This window comes from Alexandromys fortis, unplaced genomic scaffold (assembly GCF_014885135.2).
Source record: "Alexandromys fortis isolate MF-2015 unplaced genomic scaffold, M_Fortis_MF-2015_v1.1 scaffold_140, whole genome shotgun sequence".
Taxonomy (NCBI): domain Eukaryota; kingdom Metazoa; phylum Chordata; class Mammalia; order Rodentia; family Cricetidae; genus Alexandromys; species Alexandromys fortis.
This window is the reverse complement of record NW_026068048.1, coordinates 4,742,619-4,755,313: the sequence shown is the minus strand read 5'-3', so window position 1 is coordinate 4,755,313 and position 12,695 is coordinate 4,742,619. Positions and strand designations below refer to the sequence as shown.

The window sequence follows — 12,695 nt, the reverse complement described above, 5'->3', positions numbered from 1 at the left end:
CCTCCTCCTCCTCCTCCTCCTCCTCCTCCTCCTTCTTCTTTTTTTGGTGAATGTGGGCAGGGGTGGTGGATGGTTCTCAAATATCCCAGGCTAGCCTGAAACTTACTGTGGTAGCCAATGTTGACCTTGAACTTTTGATCCTCCTGCCTCTACCTCCCTCCCTAGTCCTGGAATCATAGGCATGTCCTCCCACACCTGTTTGGTCCTCATGAGTCAACCCAGGGCTGCAGGCTGGGCGAGGGTCTACCAAGTAGACAGCTAGGTTTACTATGGAGCGCAGCTCTGAAGTAACAGCAGCCATGGCGATGCCTGTGAGGAGGGTGCCCCTAAGAGAAGAAACAGGTGCAAGTGCCCTGGGGCGGGAATGTAACCAGGTCTTCTAGGAAAGGAGGTTATGATGGAGGGAGGACGGGAGGAAGGGCAGAGTGAGTCAGAGCAAGGACCAGGTCACTCCTGACCTTACAAGTGCCTGAAACGACCCATCAGGGTGTGAGCAAAGAATTAAGGTGGCCAGGGTCTGTGGGAACAGGGAAATGGGGAGTGCAGCTGTGATAATGGGGGTCCTACCAGGCCTATCTCACAGAGCTCTGTGGGATTCAACAGAGTCAGCATGAGTTAGGTAAGCTCTGTTAACGCGACTTCAGTCAGGGTGGTGGGATAAGAGAAGGTGAGACCTCAGCCATGATTTCTAGGTAGAGTTTGTATAATTTGCTGACCAAATGTGGAGAGAGGGAGGCATGCAGGAATGCCAGGCATGGCCAAGGCACCCCAGAGGCAGAACATCACCAAAATGGGGAGACGTTCATGCTGACGACCAAACAGGATACCCCATTTCCAGCCCTCACTCGCCACTGGTGAAGCATCAAAAACAACAATGGGAACCAGTGCCTTCCAGCACTTGGGTGTGGGATAACCTCCTGTACACTGCAAAATATGTATTCTTCTCATTGGTTAATATTAAAGCTGAGTTGGCCCATAGCCAGGCAGAATAAGGCTAGGCAGGAAAGCCAAAGGGTGGAGTCTGAGGGAGATGTAAGCCAGGCCGCTGGGGAAACAAGATGTCCTAGAGGACAGGTGAAGCCACGAAGCCACATGGCAAAATGAAGATGAATAGAACTGGGTTGATTTAAGTTGTCAGAGCTAGTTAATAATAAGCCTGAGCTATAGGTCAAGCATTCTGTAATTAATAGGAGCTTTTGTGTGATTATTTGGGACCAGGAAGTCAGGACAAAAGAAAAGCTCCACCTCTGTTTACACTTGGGAAGCTGAGGCAAGAGGGTAGCAAGTTCAAGGTTGGCCTGGGCTACAGAACTGGGCATTTTACCAAGTACTTGTTCCCAAAAGAAAAATATAAAAAAAGGCAGGGGTGTAGCTTAGTGATAATGTGTTTGCCCAGCATTCATGAGGCCCTTTATTCAATTCCCAATTCTGAGAAAGGAGAAAGGGGAGGAGAAGGGAGGGGAGTAAAGGGGAGGGGGAGCAACACCAGGGCCATCCAGGAACAGCTACAATGTTAAGACATAGTCAAAAGCCTGGCTGTGGTTGGAAGCTTGGGCACTCAAGGAGCTGTCCCTCTGTGATGAGGGTAGGCCCACACAATGTCTCAGTGCAGGTTGGTCCCCTTTCCTAAGCCTTCCCTTGCAGCCCCGTTTGGGGGCTGTGCAGCTAGCATTGCCCAGCCCCAGGACGGGGGCACGCACCTAGTTGCATGCGCTGCCTGTCATTCTTCAGTGTGGCCAGAGGCGCCATCCCTTCCGGCATGTGGTCGTAGAGCTGGGACAGGCACTTCTCCTGGTGGTCCACGTCCACGCCTGGCTTCACTGCAAAGACAGCCGCAGGTTACATCTCTCTGGAGACGGTGCCCTAGACCCCAGTTCTGCTTGAACAATGCCACCAAATTCCTTTTGGCTCCAAGGTATAACCCAGGCTGTGAGGCCTTAAGCCTCTGCTCCCAAGGGGACAGCCACACACCAGAGGTTCAGGATTTGTCCCTGGATCCAACTCCTTTACCTCCTCCTCCAAGTTGATCATTATATGGAGTCTTCTTGCACTGTTGTGACCCTGTGGCTGTCCCCTCTGCATTCCTCCCAGGGGCTGTCATACCCCCGTAAGTCTCCTTCCTTCCTTTGTCTTCCCTGGAAGAGGTCTTTCTTGTTAATTTGGGGGATAGGGTCTCTAGTAGCTCAGGCTTGCCCAGCACTTACTATGTAGCTGAGGATAACCTTAAACTCCTGACGCTCCTGTCTCCACCTTCCAAGTGTGAGGGTTATAGGTGCGTACCACCATGCCCAGCTTTCTCAGTGGTATAGATTGAACCCGGGGCTTCCTGCATACCAGGCAAGCAGCCTGACGATTAAGCCGCATGCCCAACCGTGTGATGTGTAGTGCTAACTGTGTGTATGCAGTGAGCGGGATGGAAATAGTCTCCAGTCCCATAATTTGTAAAACCATCTGGATGAAGGAATACTGTGGTGGCTCACGCACAGTGCTGAGGGGCTGAGGCAGAGATGGTGAGCCTGAAGCCAGCCTGCATATGTGGCGGAATCCTATTCAAACAGAACACTCACAGTGAGCACAGCACCAATCCTTTTCAAACTGGGCTGCAGAAACCCAGATACAGGGTTTCTCTGTGTAGCCCTGGCTGTCCTGGAACTCTGTAGACCAGGCTGGCCTCACACAGAGATTCACCTGTCTCTGCCTTTGGAATGCTGGGACTTAAGGCACGTCTTACCATGCCCAATCTTTTTATTTAAAATTTTAATCACAATTTTTTTTTGCCACTAATTTTGATTCATTTAAAATACCACCCATCAGCCAAGATGCTCAGCAGCACATACAAATTCATTCATTAAAATAAAAAAATATATCACCTTTGCTAGACACAGTGGCAAATGCCTGTAAGCCTAGCACTTAAGAGCAAGACAGAAAGAAAAGGAGTTTAAGGCCAGCTTGGGCTACATGGCATCCTTTTCAATAAAACACAGCAAAATTACTATCTGAGGATGTGTGCGCTGACACACACCTATAATCTTAGCATTCGAAAGGCTAATGCAGGAGGATCTTGAATTCATGACCAGCCTAGGCTACATAGGGAGACCTCCTTCTCTAAGTAGATATACAATAATTAAATGAATTAAAATAATCACTACCGAGTAAGGCACTGCATTTCATCCCCAAAACTTCCAAAATTAAAAATAAACTGGGTGGTGGTGACACACGCCTTTAATCCCAGCACTCAGGAGGCAGAGGCAGGTGGATCGCTGTGAGTTGAGGACAGCCTGGTCTACAGAGTGAGTTCCAGGATGGCCAGGGATGTTACACAGAGAAATGCTGTCTTGAAATAATAATAAAAAATAAAAATAAAAAAATAATTTGGGCCGGGCGGTGGTGGCGCACGCCTTTAATCCCACCACTCGGGAGGCAGAGGCAGGCGGATCTCTGTGAGTTCGAGACCAGCCTGGTCTACAAGAGCTAGTTCCAGGACAGGCTCCAAAACCACAGAGAAACTCTGTCTCGAAAAAAAAAAATTGGGCTGCAGAGTGGCTCAGTGGTTAAGAGTGCATATTGGTCTTGCAGAGGACCCTACTATAGTTCCAGCATTCACATCAAGCAGCTTGCAACGCCCTGTTATCTCCAGCTCCGGGGCAGCTAGCCCCCTCTTCTGGCCACTAGGGGCACTGCACGCACTCACACACACACACACACACACACACACACACACACACACAATCCCACATACATCCTCACAGATGGTGGTTTGAATGAAAATGGCCCACATATGCTCAAATATATTTGCAGGGTTAGTCCCCAGTTGGATGAACTGTTTGTAAAGGATTAGCAGGTGTAGCCTTGATGGAGGATGTGTGTCACAGGGTGTGCGGTTTGAGGTTTCAAAAGTCCACACTAAACCCAGTGTGGACTTTCTTTCTCTCCCTGCCAGCTGCCAGAGGATAAGGATGTAGCTCTTAGCTGCTTCTCCAGCAACCATGCCTGCCTCCTGCCATGTTCCCTGCCACGCTGGTCATGAACTAATCCTTCTGAAACTGTAAGCAAGTCAAATGCCTTAGACATAGTGACTCTTTGCAGCAATACATGAGTAGCCAAGACAACATAAACAAAATTTAAAATAAATATTAAAATATAATTTTAAGATGGGCGTGGTGGTACATATCTTTAATCCCATCACTTGAGAGACAGAGGCAGGTGGATTTCTGTGATTTGGAGGCCAGTCTGGTCTGTAAAATGAGTTCTAGAACAGCCAGGGCTACACAGAGAAACCCTGTCTCAAAAACAAAAAGAAGTTATTTATACCCCTGACTCCCTTTAGAGAGGTTGACCCTGAATTCCACAGACCTGTGTAAGAGCCACTTAGGTCAGTGTATCTTTTCCACCTGGTGCCCTGTGGCGGGCCTAAATCCAAGACAGGAAGGCAGTTCCCTCTCAGCTCAGCACGCCCCAGAGGGAGCAAGCCCACAGCCCTGAGCCCAAGCCTTACGCTGGTGATCCATGAGGAGAGTGGCGGCAAAGTAGTGAGCTAGGGCCCCGTAGTGGTGGGCCTTCACTTAGGCCACGCTGGCCCACGAATACGGGATGTTCTCTTTCACTGGTTCCTGGCTCATGGCTGCATGCAGCTGCCGATAGACCTCTGCCACCTGAAACAGAAGGGGTGTGGGCAAGGAAAGCCTGGCACGGGGGCCCCTCCCAAGCCCGGCTGCAGAGAAAGAGTCCTTTCTTCATCTAAGCCGAATCAATCCCCTGCTGGAGAATGCTCCAGAATGCAGGCAGAAAGCCAAGCAAGTCCACCTGCTGTCAGCCTCGGTATTAACAGAGGATCAGGCAACTGTCATTAGGCCGCTTTGTCGGCTAAGTCGCAGATGGGCACGATGAGCCGTATCTGAAACACCAGTACCTGCCAAGCAAATGCAGGCCAGCTACCTTGGCGCATCGCTTAGGTTGTGGATGACAAACCCCACCCCCCACCTCCGCACTGCTCCTAGCCACCCGTACCAGCAGATCCTGCCCACCCAAAAGTCACAGGAACTCAGAAGCCTTTACCTTGGCAGCCTCCTGAGCCACCTTTACGAGCATGAAGAACTCATTCTGGATCCCTGGAAGGCAGACTTTCTCAAACACGCTTTCCTGGGCTTGGGCGAGCATCATTTTGACCAGCACAGTGAGCATGGCGGGGCTCATGTCGTAACTTGGAGTGTGCGTGAATGTCTCCTTCAGGTAGTTTAAAACCCCTAGAATCAGAATTTGTTGCTCTTTAGTAGGAAATCACATTGGTTTTATCGTGCTAATGCAGAGAGAGAAAAAAGGAAATACAACTGGATGGGGGGGTCGCTCATCAATAAGTGTTTTGCATGGCACCCCGGGTGCCTGAGCACAGGTCACTAACAATGCACAGAAAAATATCTATCTAACATCTACCTAGTGTGTATATACAACTTACATACACGTTTCTATTATATATGCACACATATACACAGGTATACATAGCAGCCACCTATAATTTATATATATACATATAAAGGCGGTACAACCTATTATCCTAAAGCATCTTGAAAAATATACATTTTGCCAGGTGCGTGGTACACACCTTTAATCCTAGCNCACGCACGCACACACACACACAATCTATCTGACTCTCAGGTGCCACACTATCTAGCCATTCCACCCCTTTGTGCAGAGCTAAATAACTGCACTAAAGATCTGACTGCTGCCCGGTGGCGGTGGCGCACGCCTTTCATCCCAGCACTCGGGAGGCAGAGGCAGGCGGATTGAGTTGGAGGCCAACCTCGTCTACAAGAGCTAGTTCCAGGACAGGCTCCAAAGCTACAGCGAAACTCTGCCTTGAAAAACAAAACAAAAAAACAAAAACAAGCAAACAAAACCAAACAAAGTGAGGGGCTGAGGTAAAGCTGGGGTAGAGAGCAGTGCTTACAGTGTGAGCAGCCCCAGGTTTATCCCCAGTCAAATGAGGAATGATCCGGGTGCGGTGGCCTTTAATGTCAGCACTGGGGAAGTGAGGGAGGAGGATCTCCGAGAGTTCCAAGCCAGTCTGGTTTACACAGTGGATTTCAGGCTTGCCAGGGCTGCATAGTTAACACCCTGTCTCAAAAGACGGGACTGCGACTCGGATGTGTGGCCAGCATGAATGAAGACCAAGCTGACTATGATAAACCAGCCCCGGAAGGACAGACAGTACGAGATTTCGTTTGGTAAGATTCCTGGGATAGTCAAAGTCAGACGAGTAAAGTAGAACAGAGGTCGCTGGTCACTAGGAGCTACAGGAACAAGGAAAGGGACATTGCAGTCTGCTAGTGAGAGATGGCAGGTGTGGTGGCACACCCCTGTAATACCGGCACTTGGAAGAATGAAGCAGAAAGGTGGCCCGATGACCCTGTCTCAACAAGCCAATAAAAACACGTCTAAATAGGACCACTGCAGTGCGTGTGATGAGGCCACCCTGGAGCTGAGGGTGCTGATGGCCGCACACTTAAAAACAACGGTCGATAAGACAATTGTGTCTCATGCGTATTTACTACAACAAGAAATGGTTGAGCCCAGTCGCACGCCTTTAATCCCAGCACTCGGGAGGCAGAGGCAGGAGGATCTCTGGGAGTTTGAGGCCAGCCTGGTCTACAAGAGCTAGTTCTGGGACGGACACCAAAGCTACAGAGAAACCCTGTCTCAAAAAACCAAAAAAATAAAAAATAAAAATAAAAAATAAAAAAAGCAAAGGTCCTGAGTTCAATTCCCAGCAACCACATGGTGGCTTACAACCATCTGTAATGAGGTCTGGTGCCCTCTTCTGGCCTTCAGGCATACACGCAGAAAGAATATTGTATGCATAATAAATAAATATTAAAAAAAAAAGAAATGGTTGAAACTGTAATTTATGACATCTGTCCCTCACCATGGTCTTTTACATTGGATTCTCTTCTGGGACATTTATATCTGCATAAAGCCAGGAAGCCATCTGATCACCTTTGTCTCTGTCCCACCTGGGACACTCCATCCCCACCCACGACTGAGCATGTAATGGAGAAAAGAGAAAGCCAGTGGGGTGAGTGAGGGGTGCCAGGGCTTTTCCCTGGGGAACCCTCCACTGGACACACCCACGTGGCCACCGAGAAAGGTTAGAGAAAGGTTAACCTAGTCAAGCAGTGACAGAGGGAGAGTTAACCTGGAGCTGAAGGGGCCTGTCCTCCCATCCAACTGGTTCCGCTGGTTTTGCTGCCCCAGAGAAGGATGGTGTCTGCTCCAGGCTGTTTGTCGTGCCCCCCCCCTCCCCCCAGCCTGTCTTGTCACTGAGTTCCTTTGTTGTATTTCTGAAGCCTCCAAGACAGGTCACAAAATGTGACTCCCTAGGACTCCTCAGAGGCCAGCCACAATTAGACAAGCCTGCCATCCCAGCACGCCAGAGACCGAGAGCTTAAGGTCAGCCCTAGCTAAATATTAACAAGACCTTGCCTCCAGGAGTCAAAATGGCAAAGCTGTGGAACTTCGTGGGTTTTAGAAAGAGGTTTCCAGGCAGGCTGTCGCAGGGAGAGGGCAAAAGGATGCAAGGCTGGAGGGGCGCGTGGTGGCACACACTTTTATTCACAGTCCTCGGGAGGCCGAAGCAAGAGGATCATCAGCTCAAGTTCAAAATCCAAAATCAGCCTAGCCCACATAGTGAGTTAAAGGCCATGCTGGTGGCATAGTGACCTGTCTATCAAACTTATCCAACTGGCCACTTGGAGGTCATCCTGTGGTCTGCATCGTGATGCCTCTTATTACCCTCCATTATGTAGACAGAGGCCTGCTAGACTGGAGCAACACGGAGCCCTCTGATACCGCGATCAGCTCCAGGTTGACCCACTACACCAACTCCCACCACCCGGCCCTTACAGCTTGGTGCTAAGCTGGTTTTCTTTATTAGTCCTGACTCTGGTTCATAAGAGGCTGAGTTGCTGTAGGGGTAATGAAGTTAAAACAGGGGCGGGGGGGGGGCGGGGAGCAAGCCACCGATTGTGGTGGCTCAGCTGTCACCTTAGCACTTGGGCTGAGGCAGGAGGACTCCAAGGTCAAGGCCAACCTGAACCACCAGCAGCACAGTCTGTGAGTGACAGAAGCAGAAGCGGCAGGCTCCTGGTGCGCAGTACCTGACAGCGCTAAAATCAGCAACCGCAGGCTCTGCAAACTTGGCCCGTTAAGCATAATCCGAAAAGTAGCAATAGTAACAGTAATTCCCTTTATCTGATGTTCAGCTTTGTTCCGGCTCAGTTACCTTCAGCCAACTGTAATATGATAGTATTGCACGGAAAATTCCAGAAACAAGCAATTTATCACGTTGCATTGTTATCACTGTTCTGTTTTATTGTTAGTTGTTAATCTTTGACTGTGCCCAGTCTACCACAGATATGGGCATATGTGGGAATTCCTTCTCCATTCCCTTCATTTGTCTGTAGCACTGGGGGTCAAGCCTAGAGCTCCGCACATGCTAAGCAAACATCCTATCCCTGAGCTCCATCTCCAGGCCCCAAACAGGCTCCAGAACTGTTAGTAGTTTACACACGTCTTGGAACACGTCCCCTTATGCATAGATCACTGTACTGACCCATATAGTAGCATACAGTGAGAATTATTTGTGTTTTAATAAATAAAGCTTGCCTGAAGATCAGAGTGCACTAGCCAGCCATACAGGCCGGGCAGTGGTGGCACACACCTTTAATCCCAGCAGCCACACTAGTTAGCCACAGAGGCCGGATGGTGGTGGTACACGCCTTTAATCCCAGCACTAGTGAGGAATATAAAATGGGAGGAAACAGGAGCTCAGAGTCTCGGTCTGCAGTCTGAGGTCTGGTGGAGAGCATTGCAGTCCGAAGTCACATTGAGGACAGAGGTAAGAACTCTCTAGTAGCTTGGCTGCTTTGCTATTCTGGTCTTCAGGCAAGCTTTATTTATTAAAACACAAATAAAATATCACTAGAGTAACAACTAATAGAAAACTCTAAAGGCTACATCTTCACTAGCAAGGGCAAGTTACTTTATTCCCATTATTGAGAAATAGTCCCGGCCAAAGCCACTCACCTGGAAAAAACTAATCACTAACCACAAGCCTCACTATGCATATGAGCCCTACTGTACTGAGGTCACATGACGTCAACCACTGAGCAAGTCTCCTGACCAAGAAGTTACACAGCCATTCCTTCCTCCTTTATGTGTGTGACCTTATAGATTGACCCTAGAGTCTCCCTCAAGCCAGTCAAACCTCCTCCTACTGCCTCTGAACCACACCCCCAGCCCCTTACTAGGAGCTTTTAGGCAAGAGCTCTAATTCTGGAGCCATGCCTGGGCCTTTATCAGACTTGGAAGGCTTTAGTACTTGATGGGTCTGCAGAGGACCCAAGCAGGACTCTTTTCAGCTGGGGTCAGAGATTCAGCACCATTGGTGCCACCCGGCGGGTTCAAGGCCCCGGAGGACACACACCTGCAGCTCTCTGGAAGGCTTCCACTGCGCTCTCCAGCCCGGTCTGTGTCTGCCGGTTACAGCGGGTCCCAATCTGGGTATACAGTGCCCCGATATTGAAGAGGATGCTGGCCTTCTCCAGTAGCAAGTTCTGCTGACTGACCGGAACCCCGGTGAGGGAGTCATACCTATGCAAAACAAATAGGTTCTGATCAGACAGATGAGGACCTGGCTAATCAATGCCACTTCTGGGCACGTCAAAACAAGACTCACTTCTCACGTGAAATTCAAAGGTGCACAGGCAAGCAGGTTTTTGTTTCCAAGCAAGACGACAAGTCTGACACTTACCATCCCAGCCTCAGGAGGCTGAGGCAGGAAGACCATGAATTGGAAACCACCCAATCTATCTCAAAAGAAAAACAGAAAAATATCCCCACAAGCCAGACCTGGTGGCCCACGCCTATCATCCTTGCACCCTCTGAAGGCTGAGGTAGGAGGATTGTGACTTTGACACTCTGGACCACCTAGCAAGAACCTTTCTCAAGGAACCATATTAGTCTTTACATTATCATGGGGAAGAATCAAATGTTTTGTTTCAAGTTTTAAAACCTCCTTCGGGTGGCACACAACTATAACCACAGCACTTGGGTTGCAGAGACAGGGGGATCTCAACCAGTTTGAGGTCAGTTTAAAGCAATCTTGGGACTACATAGTGAAATCCTGTCTTAAAAACAAGCCAGGCGTCGGCAGTGTAGATGCACACCTTTAAACCCAGCACTCGAGAGGTAGAGGCAGGCAGATCTCTGTGAGTTCAAGGTCAGCCTGGTCTACAGAGTGAGTTCCAGAAGAGCCAGGATTGTTAGACAGAGAAATAAAACAAAACAAAACAAAACAAAAACTCTCTTTTTGCTGTCCTTGTCATTGGGATCAAACTCAGGTCTAACTCACACCCATAGCCCTGCCCCACGAAAGAAAAGAATCTTCTCAAAAACAAAACAAAACAAAAATTCTGTCTTGCTTCTCATTAGTGCCACCTGAGAGCTCTGGTTCTCCCTCAATGACAAAATGAACACGTGCAGAGAAATGGCCCCCTCCACAAGGCTCCTTTGTTTTGATACGAAGAAGCCCTGGGGGCAGGCTTTCTTTCTGTCTCTTGTTCTTTACACAAACGTAGATTCAACAACAGTCCCTGCCCCCTGGCACCACAGTCACCACCACCACCACCACCACCACCTGCTAGGCAAACACCACAGTCAGAATGAGGTGCACAGCAGAGAGGACCAGAGAGCACCTACCAGGTAAACAAGAGCCCCATGTGGCGGGTGGGCGGGAAAAACCTGCTCTCCACAAAGCCCAGCTGGATGAAGTAGGACGTGAGCAGCTCAACCCCGGCCTCATCCCTGCTGGGTGTTCGACAAGCCTGAAAAGGAAGCCGTGGAGGGGTGAGCAAGTGGAGGGTTGTGGCCCAGGACCCGTACAAGAACACTCAAACACACACCTTGCTGTGGGTATCTGAACTCCAGGAGAGGGAGTGGAGGGGGCAGAGACAAAGTGAGGAATCCCGGACCCCAGCTCCAGCCCCATCATGGGCAGGTCACCCCTTCTATGGTTTTCTGGTACAGCAAGCGCCACGGATGATCCTAACAGCCACTCCCCATGCCCAGCGTCCTGGACTCTTGGAGGCTACGAGTGTCAGCCGCAGGATGTCCCGAAGCCGAGACAAGCAGAGCTGACTCACCTGCCGTAGGTCCATAAGGTCTGCGATGTCATCCTCGTACAAATAGCTGTCTTCGCTGTAATGCTCCAAGATAAAATCCTGCCAGAAAAAAAGACACGGCTTGAGTCAGCAGCTGAAGCTGCAGCTGGGGGTGGGGGTACCCTACACATACAAGACCAGGGGCGTGGGGGAGTGGGGGCATTCTGTCCCTGAAGGGACACTAGCCCACTACAGCATGTGGCTTTGGTAGGCTTTGCCCTCTCCCCCATTCCCTCTGCCTTGCTAAAAACCCTCAGGTTACATTCCTAAAGCTAGCCACCAAAGTCTATTCCATTATTTGGCACTTCTTCCTCCTGCAAGGGACTACCAAGGTCCATCACTCAAAGTCCCCTTGAGCTCTCCTAATTAACACACCCAATTAAAAGTAAACACCTCATGGTAACAAGGTAAAACCACCATTTGCCTTTGTGCCATGCCTGTCTCCTCTCTACCCAGAGGCAGTCCTTTGTCCCTCCGAGACAAATAGCCCTGCATACCCCTGTCCCTCATCCTCCATCTTCTTTACGACAGCATCCTAGCTCATTCTAACACAGACCTCCCCGTTTTTAATTCTTCAGAACAAATGGCCAGGCAATGGTGGTGCACGCCTTTACTCCCAGCACTCGGGAGGCAGAGGCAGGTGGATCTCTGTGAGTTTTGGTTTTGCAAGACAGGGTTTCTCTGTGTAGCCCTGGCTGTTCTAGAACTCGCTCTGTAGATCAGTAGATCAGGCTGGGAAAATAATATTTTTTTTAATGCAAAGAAAAAAAATTGAAAGAAGAGAACAATGTCTCTATAACGGTTAAATGATGATACATTAACCACTTCTGACAGACCCGCAAGCGCACCAGACCCTCCACCGTTATCCTGACTCAGTACCTAGACACTTGGCCTTTGGAGCCAACGTGACCTGGGCCTAGGGATGATATCTGGATGGGATGGGGACCTTTGTGTGAACGGCCCTGGTGGTTAGGCTTAGGAGATACCCCAGTACGACTCTTTAACTGAGAGTACAGTAACCCACTTTTTGACAACTGCTCTGAGTGCAGGTGGTCCTTGAGCAGACAGTGATGGACACTTGCCATCTGCCAGGCGCTGTTTGAAGCTCCTTCCCCTTCACCCAGCTCACACTGACCCAGGGGAGGTGACCCACGACAAGCTCCATAGCATATACAAATTAGACAGGTAGCCCTTAACCAAAACCCCTGGGACTGTAGATGCTTCTGACTGCAGATGTTTTCAGATTAGTTGTATACACACAGTATATTCTAGGATATAAACCTTAACTTGAAGTTTACCTATTTTATTTTTCTTCCTTTTTAAAGACATTTTTAGATAGGTGGTGGTGGCGCACACCTTTAATCCCAGCACTGGGATGCAGAGCCCAGTGGATCTCTCTTGAGTTTGAGGCCAGCATGGGACTGGTCTACAGAGTGAGTTCCTGGACAGCCAGGGCTACACAAAGAAACCTTGTCTCAAAAA

General features: G+C 49.5%; 1 protein-coding gene across 1 annotated transcript in view; it reads right to left on the bottom strand.

The window, feature by feature from the left end:
• Window positions 1-12,695, bottom strand: part of Rhpn2 (rhophilin Rho GTPase binding protein 2) — a 56,933-nt gene that overhangs the window by 12,374 nt on the left and 31,864 nt on the right. The window contains 6 exon segments of the mRNA XM_050118955.1: window positions 1,701-1,820; window positions 4,496-4,652; window positions 5,056-5,243; window positions 9,479-9,645; window positions 10,753-10,877; window positions 11,196-11,273. Of these exon segments, the coding sequence (XP_049974912.1) occupies window positions 1,701-1,820; window positions 4,496-4,652; window positions 5,056-5,243; window positions 9,479-9,645; window positions 10,753-10,877; window positions 11,196-11,273 (835 nt within the window).